At 53.0% G+C, this 18,712-nt stretch overlaps 7 protein-coding genes across 7 annotated transcripts; 5 read left to right on the top strand and 2 right to left on the bottom strand.

The window, feature by feature from the left end:
• Window positions 1–911: 911 nt before the first annotated feature.
• On the top strand, window positions 912–2,029 carry A1O5_03285 (uncharacterized protein; the record flags this gene model as incomplete). Its single annotated transcript, XM_007743897.1, has 2 exons — window positions 912–1,001; window positions 1,055–2,029. 2 exons carry the CDS (start codon window positions 912–914, stop codon window positions 2,027–2,029), a joined length of 1,065 nt encoding a protein of 354 aa, XP_007742087.1.
• An 835-nt stretch (window positions 2,030–2,864) lies between these two features.
• A1O5_03284 (large subunit ribosomal protein L18e) lies at window positions 2,865–3,506 on the top strand (the record flags this gene model as incomplete). Its single annotated transcript, XM_007743896.1, has 2 exons — window positions 2,865–2,979; window positions 3,046–3,506. 2 exons carry the CDS (start codon window positions 2,865–2,867, stop codon window positions 3,504–3,506), a joined length of 576 nt encoding a protein of 191 aa, XP_007742086.1.
• Window positions 3,507–4,160: 654 nt separating this feature from the next.
• Window positions 4,161–5,636, bottom strand: A1O5_03283 (glutamate-5-semialdehyde dehydrogenase; the record flags this gene model as incomplete). Its single annotated transcript, XM_007743895.1, has 1 exon — window positions 4,161–5,636. One exon carries the CDS (start codon window positions 5,634–5,636, stop codon window positions 4,161–4,163), a length of 1,476 nt encoding a protein of 491 aa, XP_007742085.1.
• Window positions 5,637–6,482: 846 nt separating this feature from the next.
• On the bottom strand, window positions 6,483–8,103 carry A1O5_03282 (2,3-bisphosphoglycerate-independent phosphoglycerate mutase; the record flags this gene model as incomplete). Its single annotated transcript, XM_007743894.1, has 2 exons — window positions 6,483–8,014; window positions 8,073–8,103. 2 exons carry the CDS (start codon window positions 8,101–8,103, stop codon window positions 6,483–6,485), a joined length of 1,563 nt encoding a protein of 520 aa, XP_007742084.1.
• Window positions 8,104–10,297: 2,194 nt separating this feature from the next.
• Window positions 10,298–12,048, top strand: A1O5_03281 (uncharacterized protein; the record flags this gene model as incomplete). Its single annotated transcript, XM_007743893.1, has 2 exons — window positions 10,298–10,854; window positions 10,905–12,048. 2 exons carry the CDS (start codon window positions 10,298–10,300, stop codon window positions 12,046–12,048), a joined length of 1,701 nt encoding a protein of 566 aa, XP_007742083.1.
• Window positions 12,049–14,194: 2,146 nt separating this feature from the next.
• A1O5_03280 (uncharacterized protein) lies at window positions 14,195–14,989 on the top strand (the record flags this gene model as incomplete). Its single annotated transcript, XM_007743892.1, has 1 exon — window positions 14,195–14,989. The coding sequence occupies one exon, from the start codon at window positions 14,195–14,197 to the stop codon at window positions 14,987–14,989; it is 795 nt and encodes a 264-aa protein (XP_007742082.1).
• Window positions 14,990–16,922: 1,933 nt separating this feature from the next.
• On the top strand, window positions 16,923–18,626 carry A1O5_03279 (uncharacterized protein; the record flags this gene model as incomplete). Its single annotated transcript, XM_007743891.1, has 1 exon — window positions 16,923–18,626. One exon carries the CDS (start codon window positions 16,923–16,925, stop codon window positions 18,624–18,626), a length of 1,704 nt encoding a protein of 567 aa, XP_007742081.1.
• Window positions 18,627–18,712: the final 86 nt, after the last annotated feature.

Genomic DNA, 18,712 nt, shown 5'->3' with positions numbered 1-18,712 from the left:
GCGCCGGTCACCAAGTGCCTGACTCTAACCACGAATGACTGGTAATACAATCTCTGGTTGGTAGAGCGAATGCAAAAGATGAGTGACAAGGCAGAGCGAGGATTGAATGGATTGAATGGATGGAAACTGGAGGAAAGAAGGAAGAAAACGCCTGGCGAGAGGGAGCAACAGGCAAGCAGCCTTTTGCCTCATTTTTAGACTCGACGGCGCTAAGCCAGAAACAGAGCACAGGCTTGGCACAGCCCAGCAGTTCCCGCCCAGCGGGCCAGTCAATGCCACGGCTAAGTCATCGGAAAAGGCCCCAGAGGCCGCAGTGACAAGCCGCAGTCATCAGTGTGAGACGGCACTTTGGGAAAGGGTCACGCTCGCCTGCGACAAGTCCAGGGAGAGCGAGAACAGACTGTCACGGCCACTACGAGCTATCAATTTGGTGACTCTACCTAAACCTGCCACATGCCCTATTACCACACGCTTCTGCTTCTATTCCTTCATTTCACCTCTTCGCATTCTTGAATCCAGCTTGGTCGACAAACTGCTCCTACCTTGACATCTCCACTCGATCAATTTCCCTTTCCAATTGCGCGATACTCTTGCCCGACTTGTCCCGTATCCGGTTCTCCCATATCGCCCTTCTATTGACCCTATCAGCCCAGGTGGATGTTACAGCAGGCCTGCTTCGTCTGAAGCACCGTCCTTGAATTTCACGCGGAATCTGTCTGTAGCTGGTGGGAAAAGACGCTGGACCTACATACGATGTTCTCTCACACACACCGGTCACCGTGAAGAATTTTCCATGGACGCCACAGCCGCCTTCAACACCAGAATTCTACTTGCTGTGACGCCTGCACACCTGCGACTGTCTCCGCCGGCACCATTTCCCTCACCACCTTCGCCAAGCTCGTGTCAGAGTCATGCGTCTGGGAGAGAAGGACCCTGTTACTGTCAACGGTAACATAGGCCAGAGCTCGACCTCCATACGAGACTTGACAAATTTGCCGCAGGTCAGTGATATTGCAGCAGAAGATCGACTGGGCCCACATCCTAACCCGTATAGAACCCTACCACCATGGCAGCATCCGATTTCCTCCTCCCCGTGCGAGAGTTTCTGTCAACACCTTTCACGGCCGCTTTCTGCGCCGGTGGTGTGGCAGGCGCTGTCTCCCGCACCGTGGTCTCCCCTTTAGAACGTTTAAAGATTCTGTACCAAATACAAAGCGCCGGTCGCAATGAATACAAAATGTCCATTGTCAAAGCTCTGAAGAAGATGTACACCGACGAGGGTTGGAGAGGATTCATGAGAGGAAATGGCACAAATTGCGTACGCATAATACCGTACTCTGCCGTTCAGTTCGGAAGCTACAATGTCTACAAACGCTTCGCCGAACCTTCACCTGGCGCCGAACTCGACCCCATTCGTCGACTCGTCTGCGGTGGCCTTGCTGGTATCACCTCTGTCACCTTCACCTATCCTCTGGACATTGTCCGTACGCGCTTGTCCATCCAGTCAGCTTCTTTTGCCGCGCTTGGAAAACACGAAGGGAAGCTGCCGGGGATGTGGCAGACCATGATTATCATGTACAAAAATGAGGGCGGTATCCTGGGTCTTTACAGGGGCATCATCCCAACAGTGGCTGGCGTTGCCCCCTATGTTGGCCTCAACTTCATGGTATATGAATCAGCCAGAAAATACTTCACGGAACCGGGCGAGAAGAATCCTGTCTGGTATCGAAAGCTTGCCGCTGGCGCCATCTCGGGGGCGGTGGCCCAAACTTGCACTTATCCATTTGATGTTCTCCGGCGGCGCTTTCAAATCAATGCAATGAATGGCATGGGATACCAATACAAGTCGATATGGGATGCGGTCAGAACCATTATCGCACAGGAAGGATTTCTTGGACTTTACAAGGGAATCATGCCTAATCTGCTCAAGGTCGCCCCGAGCATGGCTAGCAGCTGGCTCAGCTTTGAGATCACACGGGATTTCTTAGTTGGCCTCGCTCCGGATAAAGAGAATGGAGACCCCATCTGAGACCGGCAAAGCCGGCACAAAATTCAATTTGGCTCTTTCATCTCACGCGATTCACCAAGGAACCGTTGAAGATCCTTCTACCACACAGACGGAAAGATCGAAATCAATTGAAGCCCCGGAGAAGGCATTGCCTGCGCAGAGGGAAGGAATGGATATTGTGATCAAATGTCTCCATCCTTTACAGAAGAGCTGCGCCGCTTTGCAAGGGCTGCTGTATATTCCACATACAGGGGGGCTCGGCGAAATTTCATGGAGTCAAAGGTCAGAGGAAAAATGGGTTAGAGAGACCTGGAGTGAGGCATTTTCTGGAGTATCAAGACAAGTCTACGACGGACTTGAAGTTTGAGTATTATTTTCCAGAGTAGATCAAGCTGAATATTGAATTGATCGCCCGCGTATTGGTGCCACGAGTGCTTCTAGAGACCCCATCCCTCAAAATTCTCTTCTAATGCTACACCTCCATCACGATGATATTCTCGCGACGGAATATCTCTGTCAAAGGAGCCGTTGATACTGGATCGACAGAAATCAACCTCACGGCGAGCGATAGCTACCATGTCTAGAACGTTGACAATGGCGTTCGTCTGTCTGGTTGTTGTGGTTGAGCCACGTGACTGGCACTAGGTTTTCCAAGCCACATACAGTTTAGCTTTCAGAAATCTTGGCACGCCGCACAGCGTTCGTACCCGCTAGTTTCTCACGTCGACCAAATTTCCAGATTGAACTTCAGAGGACGTCGTCGACCCTTTCTCACTCAACAACATCCACCACAGCCAGCGATCATGGGTATGTAAACTGCCGACTTTGGGTCCTTGCGATGTCCTATAATTGACGCATGTTTGCAGGTATCGACCTCGATCGCCATCACGTCAAGGCGAGCCACCGAAAGGCGCCCAAGAGCGACAATGTCTACCTCAAGCTCTTGGTGAAGCTCTACCGCTTCCTTGCCCGTACGTTCAAAAACACTGTCTGTGAGGTGGATTTAAGAGGAAAGAAAATTGACAAATGACTCTCAGGCCGAACCGATTCAAACTTCAACAAGGTCGTGCTCAAGCGCCTGTTCATGTCCCGCATCAACCGCCCTCCCATGTCCATCTCGCGCATCGCCAGCAAAGTCTCAACCGAGACGGCGCAAAAGGCGTACAAGGACAAGACCATCGCCGTCATTGGCACCGTCACGGACGACAACCGCCTGCTCACCGTGCCTGAACTCCACATCGCCGCACTGCGGTTCACCGCCACTGCCCGCGCCAGGATTGAGAAGGCTGGCGGTGAGTGTCTGACGCTCGACCAGCTCGCCATGAGACACCCGACGGGAAGCAACGTGGTGCTCTTGCGGGGACCCAAGAATGCCAGAGAGGCCGTCAAGCATTTCGGCTTTGGCCCGCACAAACACAAGAAGCCTTATGTCGAGAGCAAGGGGAGGAAATTCGAGAAGGCTCGAGGAAGGAGACGGTCCAAGGGTTTCAAGGTGTAAACGCGACCTCCGTGTTACTCTTCTACTGCTGGTGGTGGTGGTGGTGGTGGTTCACTAGGTGAGGTTTCATGAGCTGGTGGGAGAGGGAAGTTGCAAGCAGCGGGATGCCTCGAGCTCTTGAGCGCACCAAGATGGGGTCCAATCGAGATTTGTGAATCTCTATCTCTCTATGGGAACGGAGAGCGGCAAACGACAATCTCGAGAAGTGAGCTGCTCGAGAGGCTGCCTTGTCTCGATCCGTTCGTCGAAGCGTCCGCTTGAAACGAACAAATGAAAAAATTTTCAGATAACACAACGGTTTCATGCGAGGCGCCTCGGGACTTTCTGCGAGAAGAGAGAAGGGGGCGGGACGCAAAAGACGACCAAAATCAATCCAATGCAATTGATTCAAACAAACTCTTTTCGAGGACAAGGAGGAAGTCGGCTTCAATTCGAATCGGTCCCCTTGTGCCTTTTGTCTTTTTTGTTCTCAGTCCAACTTTTTGGAGTTCATGTTCGTCGTGAAAACTCCGGTGATGCAAAGAGGAACTACTCAATACTGCCCACTTACCACCGCAGAAGTAGCAACGACAACGTCACCACCACCGCCATTCCTTTTTCCCTTCCATCCAACCCCAACCCGCCACCTAGTCCCGTCCGTCAACGCCATCGTGGTCATATCTGCATCTTCTGATGCAGAAACCTCCTCTTCCCTTCCCCTTCGCCGTACTCTCCGGCGCTCTGACCGCGTCCCCTGATCTTGTACTTGTAGATGGCCAACCCTTCCAATCCCACAGGGCCCCTCGAGTGGATCTTGTTCGTGCTGATGCCGACCTCGGTGCCGAAGCCGTACCTCATCCCATCCGCGAACCGGGTCGAGGCGTTCCAATACACGCCGGCCGAGTCGACGGCGGACATGAACTGTTCGGCAGAGGCGGAGGAGCGCGTGACGATGGCGTCGGTGTGGTGCGACGAATTGGTGTTGATGTGCGCGATGGCGCGTAGGAGGGCAGGCTGGTCCGCTTCTTCTTCTTCTTCTTCTTCTTCTTCTCCTTCGCTGGCAGTTGAGGCAGAAGAGTGGCCGTTTGGTAGTAATGTGTCGCCGCTGGTGGTGGCGTTCGAGAGTGGTGGTGTTCCTGGGACCGTTTTGACAGCCATAACCAGGTCTAAGAACTCGGTTGTAAAGTCCTCCTCGGTCGCGTCTTGTAGTAAGGCTGCGTTCGCGGGACTCAGCACTGCCGTCAACGCCGTCTTGCTCGGTTCGTCACACCGTAGACTCACGCCCTTCTTTTGCAGCTCTTCAACCACGCTCGGCAGCACCGTCTTCAGCACGGCCTCGTGCACGAGAAGCGTCTCTGCTGCATTGCACGCGGCAGGGTAATCGCATTTAGAGTCCACAACCACCTTGACCGCCACGTCTTTCTCCGCGTCCTTGTGCAAATACACCGAGCACAGGCCGTCGGCATGTCCCAAGACCGGAATCTTTGTGTGGCTCTTGACGTACCTCACCAGTTCATTCCCGCCTCTCGGGATCACGAGGTCGATATACCGATCAAGGTCCAGTAATTCATCGATGACATCCCTCGTCTTGACCAACTGTATGGCCCCGACAGGGACACGGGTTCTGGCCAGGGCCTCCCCGATGACCTTGGCGATGGCCTCAAAGCTCTCGGAACTTTCCTTGCCGCCTTTCAAAATGGCCGCGTTGCCGGACTTGATGGCCAGGGCTGAGATGTTGGCGATGACCTCGGGGCGGGCCTCGAAGATGATAAGCAAGACGCCGATGGGACAAGACACCCTCTCCAGTTCCAGGCCCTGATCTAACCTCGTGCGCAGATCGACTCTGCCGATCGGGTCGGGCAAGTCCCGCACGTCCAGGATCCCCGTCAACATGTCCTCATACTTGCCCTTTCTGCCCAGGTCGAGACGCTTCAGTACCGACTGGCTTAGCTCGCCCTGTGACGAGGCCCGCTGTGCGCGCGCCATGTCGAGCGCGTTGGCCGCGAGAATGTCAGGCTTGTGCTGCACGAGGGCTGCATGGATTGCCGTCAGTGCGTCGTTACGCGCTGCGAGGGGCAGGATGGTGAGGGTGTGCGAGGCAAGTGAGGCGGATTGCGCACACGAGACGGGGCTCGAGTTTGTGAGGGACATGGTGGTGGCTGTCGACTTCTTCTCTGCTTTCGCGAATCCCTTGGTCTGCCCTGTCCCTCTGGGCGAAATCTTCAACGTCGAGTCACTTCGCCAACACGTCACCTTGGTTCATCCAACAATCAAGCGTGAAGTCGGGAGAGGAGTGAGGGTCGGGAATGGAGGGTGTGTATTGTGCGCATATGTCGTTGTAAAGGCGGCGCTGCTTTTGCTGGTTGGCGCGCCCTTCAAACAGTCAAGAATCAGGAGTCATCGGCTCCGGGTCCATGTACGGAGTCAAAGGTTACCGTCTCGCCGTCCAACTAATTAGCATCTTTTTTGCCACTTTCTTTGCCGCTTGAAACCCCTTGATACTGCGAGACTGGTTATACTAGACGGTGGCAGGGTCCACGTAGCACCCAATGATGATGTCTTGTTTGACTTGCAATATATGGAAGATCTAGCATCTAGGGCATGGGGTTCATTTGATTCTGCCTAGTAGATGTGCTACAGGCTCAATCCGATCTATAAACATATTTACATCCCACTTGGTGTTCTCTTGGAAAGCCCACGAGACTGGGCTTCGAGGAATATTATTCTCCCGCTGTTGATCCAGGGGCTCTGAAATCAGTGGCACTTCTTCTGAGAAACGGACATTCTATTCCTGTGCTTCCGGATTCAATATATCTGCCTTTCGTCTATTGGGATTTTCATGTCTCATCAGCTCATCATGCCTTTTATTGCTACAATGCTCTCAACAACGACCGACAACAACAACAAGCACAACAATAATCGACTGCAAAGGGTGGTCCTTCTGCATCGCGATAAAGATATTGTCCAAGGATAATTTCGTTTCCCGCATAGGTCCACTTACTTCTTGACCAGCAAGCTCGTTCCGCCCATTTCCTCGGGCTGATCGATTCCCATCGCGGCGAGAATTGTTGGTGCGACATCTCCGAGAACGCCGTCCTGTTTCTTCAAGCTCCATCCTTCAGGTGCATTGGCCATGACAAAAGGAACCTTGTTCGTTGTGTGAGACGTCTTGGGCTTGCCCTCCTCGTTCAACATTTCCTCGGCGTTGCCATGATCGGCGGTCACGAAGAGAATATAGCCTTCCTTCTTGCACGTCTCGTACACGGTTCCGATGGCAGCATCTGTGGCGGCCACTCCCTTGATCGCCGCCTCGTAGACCCCCGTGTGCCCAACCATGTCCGGGGGTGCGAAATTGTTCATCAAGAAATCGTACTTTCGATCTGCTATCCTTTCGCTGAGCTTGTCAGCCACCTTCTGAGCGCTCATAGGAGGGTCGAGATCGTATGTTGCCACTTTGGGACTGGGTATCAATTCTCGATCTTCGCCCGCGAATTGTTTCTCAACCCCTCCGTTGAAGAAAAACGTCACGTGGGCATACTTCTCCGTCTCGGCGACGTGACATTGTTTCAGACCTTTCTTGCCCAGCCACTCGGCTAGCACATTGCCCATGTGCTGAGGCGGGAAAGCGACCGGGAAGGTATAGTCGGTTTTGTACTGCGTCATGGTGGTAATTTCAATCCCTTTGGGATAGGGGAAATCGGGCTTAGGAGATCGATCGTAATCACCCAAAAGCTGCGTGACTTCTCTGACCCGATCAGATCGATAGTTGAAGAAGAATAGGGTGTCATTGTCCTTGATCCTCCTCTCGTCGCCACCAACGATAATGGGCTTGAGGAACTCGTCATTCTCGCCCTTTTCATACCGAGCCTTGATCGTGGCAACGGGATCGGATGATTCTTCTCCTTCGCCGAGCACAATGCCCTTCATGCCAATCTCGACGCGGTCCCATCTCTTGTCCCGATCCATGATGTAGTATCGGCCTACTACCGTAGCCAGCTCACCGATGCCAAGTTCGTTGAGCTTGTCGAGCAACTGTTGCATGTAACCAGCGGCACTCTTGGGATCAGTGTCTCGGCCGTCGCCGAAAAAGTGAATGAAAACTTTGGGCACCTTCATTTCTTTGGCGACTTGAAGGAGCGCGAACAAATGGTTGATGTGACTGTGGACGCCTCCATCACTGATCAGGCCAAGGAGATGAAGTCTGCCATTGCCGTCAACCGCTCGCTGGAAGCACTTCCTGATATTGGGAATCTTGTTCATCTCCTGCTTTTTGATCGTCTGATCAATCCTCACAACATCTTGCCACACCACTCTGCCTGCACCAATATTGAGATGGCCGACTTCAGAGTTTCCCATCAAGCCTTCAGGAAGACCAACGGCGAGGGAGGAGGCCTCGAGCTCGGTGTAGCCTTGGGCGGTTTTGGAGCCTTCTCTGGCAAACCCGTCCATGACAGGAGTTTCGGCGGCAGCAATGGCATCGCCTTGTGGAGGAGAGCTTTCGGACGGGATACCCCATCCATCGATGACAACTTAGAACGGCATTAGCAGATTGATCCCACCGCAATAGGAGCTCCGACGTCTTCTTACTCAAAACAGCTTTGTGCTCAACCTTCGTCATGGTGGCAGAGGCTCGAGAAGCTCGTCAACTGGATCTCTGGATATGGGAATGCGAACTCGGTGGGAGAAGAAGATGCAAAGGGCGACCAACGGTGCGTCAAGGTATCCGAACTGCTGCTAATACATTTGACACGGAGTACTGAGGGGAAAATAGGTATGAGGATAAATTTTGTTGACCTGAGAAATGAATGAATTGGAGGGGCTGATTGGGCCATGACGGCAGCTTTGTCGCAGCCAAGCAGCAGCAAGTAGTCAATTGGCGGGGCAGAAGAAAAGCCTGGGCGAAAAAGGGGCACGGAAGTCGGTTGGGGGGGGCGGGAGGGAGGGGCACGAGGGACGGGAGTTAAGTATCATCGGAGAGTGCCTTGGGTTGCTTAGGCGTCGGTAAGCCACCCGAGCCCCTGGGACTTTCCCAATTTCCCAACCGCAGCACCTAGCCTATCTACCCAGTAACCACCTGGGGTCTTAGGTGGCGTTGTTGTTTAGGGGATCGACAAGATCTGCCCATTTGACACCACAACCATCAACTGCAATTACGTCGTTGCCTTCCGCTTCATTCGTTCTCCGTCCTTTTTCGCTTGATCTCTTAGAGGCTCACAGTACCGACGATCGAAACTTTCGTCCCCCATCATCTCAATGTTGTTCCTTTACGCACCACTTCCTTTCTGTTTGACGAGCGTGACGGGCCAGAGTTGGATCTTTGGACCTGCCCTCGACTCTACCCGGCATCGAAGTGCTGTGCGCGTGGTGACCGCAGCAGCTCTTCCGACGACCTCTCGTGGTGAGAATCGTGCGTTGTGAGTATGGTGCGTCTCAATTGTTGTCTCGACGGTGAGTAGAGATGATCTAAGGGAAGGCGAAGTGGGAGCGAAAGAAAAAAGAGCTTAACAGGTCTTTGGCATCACCAGCATTGCCTTTCCCCCCATCGCCTCTGGGTCTTTGATGGATGGCAGCGGCCACCGCAGTAGGGATCGGCTCAGGGCGAGCAGACGAAGCCACAGCCTTCCCTGTTCCATCATTCGCGGACGGCGCCGGAAACATCTTGCGGAACACGCCCAATTGGCCTAGATTCTGCAGATGGTGGACCTTAGCTGCTCCATTTTCCGTCATCATGAGAGGGCTCAAGGGACATGTTGCTCCAAACAGGAGGGAACAATAGCCCTGTCTGCCCTGTTCACTTGAAAGCCATTTTGATCGTCCTTTCGCAAGACGCTAAAGGTTGACCCATCTCGCAATTTTCAAATCCCTACATCTCGAATTCAAAGTCTCGGCAACGTCCACATGATCGCTGTCGGCCCGGCTTGATGCGAGGATCTACCATTAACAATTTACTTCCTTCGCCTCCTATGTTGCTCCATTTACAGGTTAGCCGGCCAAGGCCTTCTCTGTGCTTATAATTCTTGGGCCGTGGTCGGCTCGCGCTCTCTGGAACACAAAAACCTGGGTCATCATGTCGAGTCCCAGGAGGGATCACGCTGGTCCGTCGCAGGGCCAGCGTCGGCGGGGAACTTCTCCTCCCAAGCCACGCTCTTCAAAGAAGAGCATCCCCCCGAAAGTGCGCACTTCACACGCTTGCGACCGTTGTCGCATGATGCGGACAAAGTGTTCCGGAGGCGAACGATGTTCCAAATGCGTCAAAGACAACGCAACCTGTGTTTACGGTGATCGCAAACGGGAGCGCAACAAAAAGTATGAGTGGTGTGGCCATCCCCCAATATATGTCGCTGACTTTGAGCAGAGATCTGGCCGAGAGCCTAGACCGCGTCAGCCTGTTGGAAGAAGAGAATACCAAGTTAGTCGGCGTCCTCCGCTCAGTCACGGAGTGGCCAGGCTTCCGACCAGAGGAACACGGCAATGTCATGGAGGTCTTGTCAAAGGTAGTCATTGGTGTATCTCACACACCCCCGAATTCTTTTAACTCCTAACAAACTTGTCAGTACTCGGAACAAGGTGATGAGGAAGAAGAGGAAGGGGAAGAGCCTGGACACGAGCCAAGCAGCCAGTCGCGGAGCCGGACCGCCCCTTCTAGCTCGCAACTTCCATCGTCTTCGTCGAGCCGACATCGGTTACATAGAAGTGAAGTTTCCGGTGAAGCCAAGGCCGGGTCGAGCGTAGGTTCTCCCCGCAAACAAGGGGAGTTGAACCATATTGTGTCCCTGGATCTCGGAGGCGGCGCCTCTGGCTTCATTGGGAAGATGTCAGAGGTCTCTTGGATTCAGCGTGCGTTTGAGACAGTTCGAGGACAGCAGGCCGCAAAGCCTACTACGTTGCACGCGGCAGAAATGGATGAGCATCCCGCAACAACTACAGACTTTGTCTATTTCATGGATGACACCAATGTGTTGGCCATAGATGAGGATTACGTGGATCCATCTCACTGGCCTCCTGAAAAGTCTGTGGTGATCTTGTCCGAAGCATTCTTTCATTCGATGCAGGGCGCATTCCATTTTGTCCTACGCGAAGAATTTCTGCAACGAGCATTCTCCTTTTCGGGCAAAGGATCGACTCCGTCGTCGTGGACACAACGACGCTGGTTGTCGTTGGCGAACCTCGTGTGGGCTATTGGGTCGAAGTGGCTACAGATAACTGAAATGGCCGACCAGGATAACCACGGAGAACACTTGCTCTACTATGCAAGGGCGCGGGCCCTGGGTCTCGACCACAGGGTCATGTTCGATCATCCTGATATTGAGCGCGTCCAAGGCATTGGCCTTTTGGCTTTCTACCTTTTTGTCAATGGATCCATCACGCGGTACGTTCCTGTGATCTTGTTAGGCTCAAGTATCCTAATCACTCGAACAGAGCCTGGAATACGCTAGGCCATGCTACCCGTCATGCCACGGCACTCGGTCTGCACTTGAGAATAACCGATCCGCGCGTGAGCGAAGCGGACAAGGCACGGCGAGCTCGCACATGGTATTCACTCTACAGCCTCGAGATCTTGATTGCCGAAATTACGGGGCGGCCTAAATCCATATTTTTGTCGGATGTGACCATACCTATAGACCATTTCTGGTCGGTTCCGCGAGAAGTCCAAGAATTCTCCGGACAAGTCGACAATCTCCAGTCGCCGGCTGGCTCGAGGAAGATTTGGCTCGAATACTTGAATGCTTGCCGCAATGCATCCCAGATGACCGGCGGGGTGGTCCCTTGGAAAAGTTTTGCATCGGTAGGACGCAGCATCCCCACTTCGTACTTGCCTCAACGACTATATCTCTGTCGCCTAAGTGACAAGATTGCATCGCAGATGTACAGCGGGACGTCTGAAGATTCGTGGTATGAGGTCCAACGGAAGATGGGCAATTTACAGACGGAGTTGAGAGCCTGGGCCGAGAATCTTCCTCAGGAGTTGGCTCTCCAGGGCCAGGATCCTACGGACACGGATCCTCGAATCAAGATCGAACTAGCCATGTACTACCAGAGCGTGGAGATGATCCTCAACCGCCCATGCCTCTGCGAGGTGATTATTGAGGACGAGTCGATCCATTCGAAAGAATTCAACCGAAGTTCGGCACGCGCCTGCGTGCATGCAGCCATGTCCATGTTGTCTCTGATGCCGGACTATCCCACTGCGCATGAGGCATACCAGCTGCTTCCGTGGTGGACGCTCCTCCATTTTGTGACGCAAGCAGCATCTGTGTTGCTGCTGGAGCTTGCTCTCGGCGCACCCCATTTCAGGGACGAGATACCACAGGTAGTGACATACTTGCGCAAGGCAATGGCATATCTCTGGTGCATGAGCAACAATTCACTGTCGTGTTACCGAGCGTGGAGGATATTCAGGCAACTGCTGACCGAGGTCATGGAGCGGCATGACGATTTGGACATGACCGACGTCCCTTCTGAGGCGCCGCCGCCTGCTACGTGGAATGAAGAGCTCGAAAAGCTGACCGTGAAGTCATTCGCGAATCCAAAGCACGGCTTTGCAGAACCCATGCAGCAATAAGGGAGGGAAAAAAGAGGGCGGGCACGAATTGATCCTAGCCACAACCTCAAGATTGCTCGATGATGTTGATCATGGCCAAACATATACTCCGCACACACAACGGACAATAGCTTTCTACATGATGATTCCTGAACAAGCATGCACGGGGAAACTTGCATTGTGGATTAAACAACAAAGGGGGGGTTAGGGCATACATACCTAGTATACGCATTCGAGCCGGTTGAGTCCGATTCATGCTTCTATCGGTACTGTCATCGCTTGTCTAGATCCCTTTGAGTTGTTTGTTTGTTGGGCTGAAGTTTGTCTTTCTCGTCAAGATTGGCACTGGTCGGAGGCATCTCCTCCCCTCCAGTGGATGGATATTGCGCCACGCCCCATATGTAGATCGTGTTGGTGGTTAGCATCAGAAGTCTTGAACCTCGGGGACATGTTTCTCCCTCTCGGTGATAAATGGGGTCTCTCTGGTAGATTTAATGGGCTCAGCATGTGGCGAGAGGGTGAATGCGACGTGGACTTGGAGTCGGAAGACCTAGGAGCCCTTTGTGGTCGCAGCCTTGGCCTACCAAGACGATGTCGTTCCTGGCACCTGCCAAAGGCTCCTGGGAACTGTTAATTTCCCAGCCCAAACGTCCACCGGTAGTTGTCAAGATCACTAAACGATGGCTTGCTGGCAGGCACCCGTCGGCGAATCTTACGGGAGGATGCCTGCTGGGGAAGAGAAGCACTGTGAGGACTTTTCATACGCGCCTCAATCCATACTCTCGACACCGAAGCACTACTACACAATTTTTACACACAGCCCCCTGTCCTCTCCTCTGTTCTCGTTGCAATCTTCGGGCTGCGAATTTCCACAATTTCTTCTTACACCGAGAGAACATATATCAAATTCCAACTTGCGTTCCATAAGGGGTGACGAATCCGATTCTCTATGCCCTCGCACATTCACTATCAGCCATGAAGCGCCCACACACCGAAGCGTCCCGAGGGAGCGTGCACCAGCCCTTCTTGTCTGAAACGCAGGCACTCGCGTTTCCAGCGCGCCAAAAGCTGCTAGATGACCCCTCAATCCTCGACGAGGTTCATAACACAGCCCAGCAAAGCCCGCTCTGCCCGCAGTGTACGACAGTCGATTTCGAGAAACTCTTTGCCATACCGAGTAGGCGACTTGGTCATGGCGGCCTCGCGGTAACGCATCATGTAAAAGACATCGACTGGGGATGCTCTCTTTGCACTCTTGATTCGCTCTCTCAATCCCTCCGAACTTACTCGGTAGGGAAGACGGCGACCCGGACATCCTCCAAGACGGATACCATCTCAGGGCTTATGCTAGGCTGAAGATCCTGAAAGCTTAACGCAAGGCGAGCAGAGTTAGTTCAAAGCCAAGCGTCGTGCTTGCCGTCGTTCCTGGGAAGCCAAAAAGGGGGCTTAATGGAGACCGGTCGAACAAAGCCATCAGCATGGGGTTGATATGCCCGTTTCAACCGCTTAACCTCAACAGCAACAATGATTACGAGTATTGTGGCAGAAAGGTTCATCGCAATGAAATCAGCTTTGTGCTCGTCCGCTGTTGGATTCAGGAATGCCAATGTGCTCAACGCCCCTCACATCCACGGTGTAATTTTAAGTGGAGAAAGTCCTCATGGGCGAGATCCGGCTAGATGACTATGTAGCTAGTTTAACTAGGGAGCTCGGGTTAGATCCTTCTCGAGGGTGGCTTCCATCCACATTGAGATATCGCCGACAGAGAAGGATTGCCAACTCCAACGCCGAATCGTATCACCCATTATGGACAGCGTCGTCGCCGCTCTACACATCCACAAGGCCCCTCAGGCTCAGCTCCGCCAGCCTTGGCTCTTCAGGCTAATCAGACTGCTACTGTAGAAATTATAGTCCAGGCGCTAGGAAAGTGAGATGTACTGCAAAAGCGGCCTTTCGGCGCGGGTAGACCTACTGGGCACTCCACAACACGCAGTATTACTCCGTCCCCCCGCATTATTGAGATATCGCCTCGGTTCCCTGGACGTCGGTTCTTCCACAGGTACGTAGATCGGCCAGGATATAAAGGAATGCTGACCCCAATACGAGCCACATCTGTATCCTGACATCACCTACGATCTTTCTCGTTGTACTCTCCCCATATCTAAACATGCCGTACCTCGCCCGTAACGGTGTCCGATTGTACTATGAAGTCCACGGGAGCGGGCCTCCTCTTCTGCTGACCCACGGCTACTCATCCACTTCTGCCATGTGGGCCGGTCAAATCGCCGCTCTCTCAAAGAGCTTCAGGCTTATTCTCTGGGACATGCGCGGGCATGGGTCATCTGACTATCCTCCCGACCAATCCATGTACAGCGAAGCCCACACGGTCGAAGACATGGCGGCAATTCTCGACCAAGTCTGCGGTCGCGGCAGTATTGCCATTGTCGGTGGTCTCTCATTGGGCGGATATATGTCGCTGGCATTCTATCGCGTCTACCCCGAGAGAGTGCGTGCGCTGCTCATCATCGACACGGGCCCAGGTTTCAAGAAGGACGCTGCCCGTGAAGAGTGGAACAGGACAGCCCATGCGACGGGGAAGAAATTCGAAAGCGAAGGACTCGGCGTTTTGCAGGGTATGAGTGCCGAGAGAGCCACTGTGAGCCACCGCGACGCGAAAGGGCTGGCGCTTGCCGCGCGCGGTATGCTTGCACAAAGGGATTCGAAAGTCATTGATTCGTTGCCAAATGTCAAGGTGCCTAGTCTGGTGGTCGTGGGCGCCGATGATACTCCCTTTTTGGCGGCGAGTGAGTACATGGCCAAGAAGATACATGGGGCGAGAAAAGTTGTCGTACCCAATGCTGGCCATGCTGTCAATATCGATCAACCCGAGAAGTTCTTGGAGGCTGTAATGCCTTTCCTAGAGGAGGTCAAACACAATAAGAAGCCGAGGGCGTCGCTCTGAGGCAGAGAGAGAACTGGAACGGAGACGACCTGACATGATAGCGGCATTCCCAGCGCGAGCTTGAATGAAACGCCAAATGAACTCTAGCTGCTTTTGTACAGTCTTGTTTTCGTTCGTGCTTTTGGGTTTGTTGTTTGGTTGGGTTTTGTTTTTGGGTTTGCGTTGTTTTGTTTTGGTGTTCCAATTCTGCCGCGCCCTTGTAACTTTTGCACTCTCCGCCCACCTACACACAACAGATTGTAATCCAGTATTCCGAAAATAAATCGCGAAAAAAAGAAGAGAGCGCAAAAAAGGGGGCTTACCTTGTGCGACTTACCTTTCGAACTAAAGACTTACCTGGATACATTATCCTATCCCGCCGCCGCTTCCTAACCAGATCTCGACCAGGTGTCCCTGGACGGTCCTGTCTGGCAGAGGAGGCATTGGAATATTGGGTCTGGTCCCCCTGACGCAGTGTTCCCAAGCGAGGATAGGCGATTGAGCAGCCCTACGTTACAGGGGGGACCGTTTTCAAACACCGCTCGATGGCCCGAGATCGGGCTGTCAATCTTGAAGACATTTCCTGGTTAATGAAATATATCCCCTAGAAATGAGTGGATATCTGGGTATGGTAGATGTCGCCGCTTGGCGGTATTGAAAGGGCGTACGCTGCTAGTGTATCATACACAACGGCGAGCGGAGTTTTCGCAGAATTTTCACAGGGGTTTCATTCTCTTCTCTTCTCGGCTGATTGTTTCCTTGCTCATCCTGCAAATCACAGCCAAGGGTAGTTGGTCTGTCGTCTCAAAATGAATCCAATGCCTTGGCCGAGTAGGGGGTCTTCAGCAAGGGAGTTGCGCACTACCAAGGCCAGGCCAAATCTCAGATGGTGAGTGTTCATCATGACAAGCAATGGCAAATTCGTCCAGGCTGGCAGGTCTCTCGCATCTATTGGCGAATAACGGGTTCCAAGGCGGCGACTTTCTCACCTCGCAAAGGTAGAGTATCGAAGCCCAAGTCTTGTGTCCAAAGGTGTCTGCGGATGGCGGGTCGTCTAGGACAAGTCGCCTACCGCGTTGAATTGCACCAACTCTCAGCTGTTCTCGCTGTTCACCTCTGCGATGAATTATATCCTCCTATCATTATGCGACATGGAGATCAACAGCATCCGACCTCAAGTCAGACTCTTCCTCCGAGAGCGATGCAACCCAGGACACCCTTATGAAGACAACTCTTTCTTGACCGCTTATACAAGCTAGTCCGGCTTGAAGCCCATCGACTCGAAGGTTGATCCATATAATAAAGTGGCGCCAAAGCCATGCATCGGCTTGATGGAGTGATTTGACTACGGGCTCTGCGGCTTTCGCATACAGCGAAGCAAGGCTCTTAATGTGATTCCGGCACTCAGGCTGATGACGGGGACACAGGCTGCGCAGGAAGCGGGTGGAAGGGTCTCTTCTCTTGGGTCGAAATCTCTAGTACCAAAGGGCATTCTCTGCAGTAGATGTATTTCCAGTACATAGAAGAAGGGCTTTCCCCCTTTCGACTCTTCCTTGCCCCTTCATACAAGTTCGTGTGGTGCATGTGATGAGAATTCAAGGCAAGTTAGCCGATACCAAACCACCTCCACCACCTCCAGCGCCTCTTTGCCTTCCTGCCTTGCAACGCATCTTGCCATGAACTGCTTTGACCATAAACTACTCCCTGTATTGAATGCTGGCGTTTCCTTCCTGACTCGTTTCACCTCTTTCTCTTTGCTCTCTTCGGCGGAGCGGGTTCTCAAGATCCGTTCGCTTTTGGCTGTCAGTCATCACAGCCTCAGATGCGCCTGCAAGCACATCGATTCTTCTTTGGCCTCATCCTGCGGTCTCAATGACAGCGATCATCTCCGACCCTGCGAGCGTTTCGACATTGTCAGCCTAGCTTTTGCACACACGCATACTTCAATCTCACCATGAAGACCACCTATTCGCTGATTGGCCTCAGACGGTGGTCATGCAAAAGCAAGGAACTACCTCTTGGACCTACAATCAAGGCTATTCACGTCTACGACTTTGACAACACTCTCTTCAACAGTCCCTTACCTAACCCCCAGATATGGGCGCAACCTACGGTCAGCCTACTTCAGACATACGAGACTCTCGCATATGGAGGATGGTGGCATGACAGCAGCATCCTTGCAGCCACAGGAGACGGGCTTGAGACCGAAGAACCCCGCGCATGGGAGGGTCACTGGAACGAAACTGTGGTCGAACTTGTCGATCTGAGCAGCCAAACCAAGGATGTCCTCACGGTTTTGCTCACCGGGAGAGGAGAGACGTATTTCGCGGATCTGGTCAACAGGATTTGCAACTCGAGGAAACTCGACTTCGACATGGTCGTGCTAAAACCGGAAGTGGGCCCGTCCAGCCAGCAATTCGAGAGCACTATGGCTTTTAAGCAGGAATTCCTCAAAGAGTTGGTCTTTACGTATAAGAATGCGGACGAGATCCGGGTCTACGAGGATCGCGCCAGACACGTCAAAGGGTTTAGGGATTACTTTGAGCGTTTGAACAAATCATTCCTGTCGCACCCAGTCGACCAGCCGCCCCCACCTCGGAAGCCCATCACTGCTGAAGTGATCCACGTCTGTGAGTTGAAGTCTACACTTAACCCAGAGGCCGAAGTCGAGGTCGTCCAGCGATGTGTCGCTCGCCATAATGAGGCAATCTCTAATGGGAGCCCAACTCTGACCAAGACTGTCCGCAAGCACCTGAAGATCGACCAGCAGTTTTGCTACTTTGGCTACATGATCAACCAAACCGACTCTGCTCGCCTCTTGACACTGTTCAATATCTCACCTGGTATGATTGATTCTGGTGAAGTTCGTCTTTTTGCCTCGAGTATCCTCATTACGCCTTATTATCCTCGGAACGACATTCTCAAGAAGGTTGGCGGACGCGGGAAAAAAGTCACTTGGCAGGTTACCGGCATCGCCAAGTTTGAAGACCGTATTTGGGCTGCTCGTGTTGCACCGGTATCAGATACACAAATATACACGCAAGATCCCACACCCCTTGTTGTCCTTGCCGTCCGAAAGGGGTCCAGGCAGATCGACGCGGCGAGAATACCTTCCTGGCAATCCGTCCCTCCGGACAGGGCATTCATGTTCGAAACCACAGTAGCTGACAAGGTCATGTTGAAAATCGAAGACGATCACCCCCGAAGTCAACGATGGCCAGGAGGAAACCGGAGGGGTCATTTTGGCAATGATGCTGAGACTGGACATAAGCGCAAATATGCACCAGACGAACAGAACTCGCGGAACAGAGATTCGTATGCGCGGGTCGCGGCTGGAAGCGACAGAGATGATGGTGGTTACCGAGGAGGGAGGTTTGCACAACGTAACCAGCAAAGTAAGGCTAACTTCAACAATCGCAACAATCCAAACCTACCCGGAGGGAGAGGTAACAATCCAGGCGCAAATGTTGGCACCAGACAGCGTGGTGGCGGCCAAGGTGCGGGTGGGCAAAACAGAGGGCGAAACAGCGGTCCTGCTGGTGGAGGTGGCGGTCGAGGAGCACCGGCATATAAGAGCCTCGACGACTATCCACCAGGAAACTTTGATGGGGCCAACGATCCGAAGACTGGGTCGGGCGAAATGGTCATGAACTATTAGTGCTGGTATTTCCAGGCGATTGTTATTTGTTGCAGGATGCGGCACAAGGGCGGAGTCACTGTCCAGTTTTATGATACGAACCAGGG

The sequence above is a fragment of the Cladophialophora psammophila genome (genome assembly GCF_000585535.1).
Source record: "Cladophialophora psammophila CBS 110553 chromosome Unknown aczJe-supercont1.4, whole genome shotgun sequence".
Lineage (NCBI taxonomy): Eukaryota > Fungi > Ascomycota > Eurotiomycetes > Chaetothyriales > Herpotrichiellaceae > Cladophialophora > Cladophialophora psammophila.
Note: the sequence above shows the minus strand (reverse complement) of the source record. Positions and strands in the feature narration are given on the sequence as shown.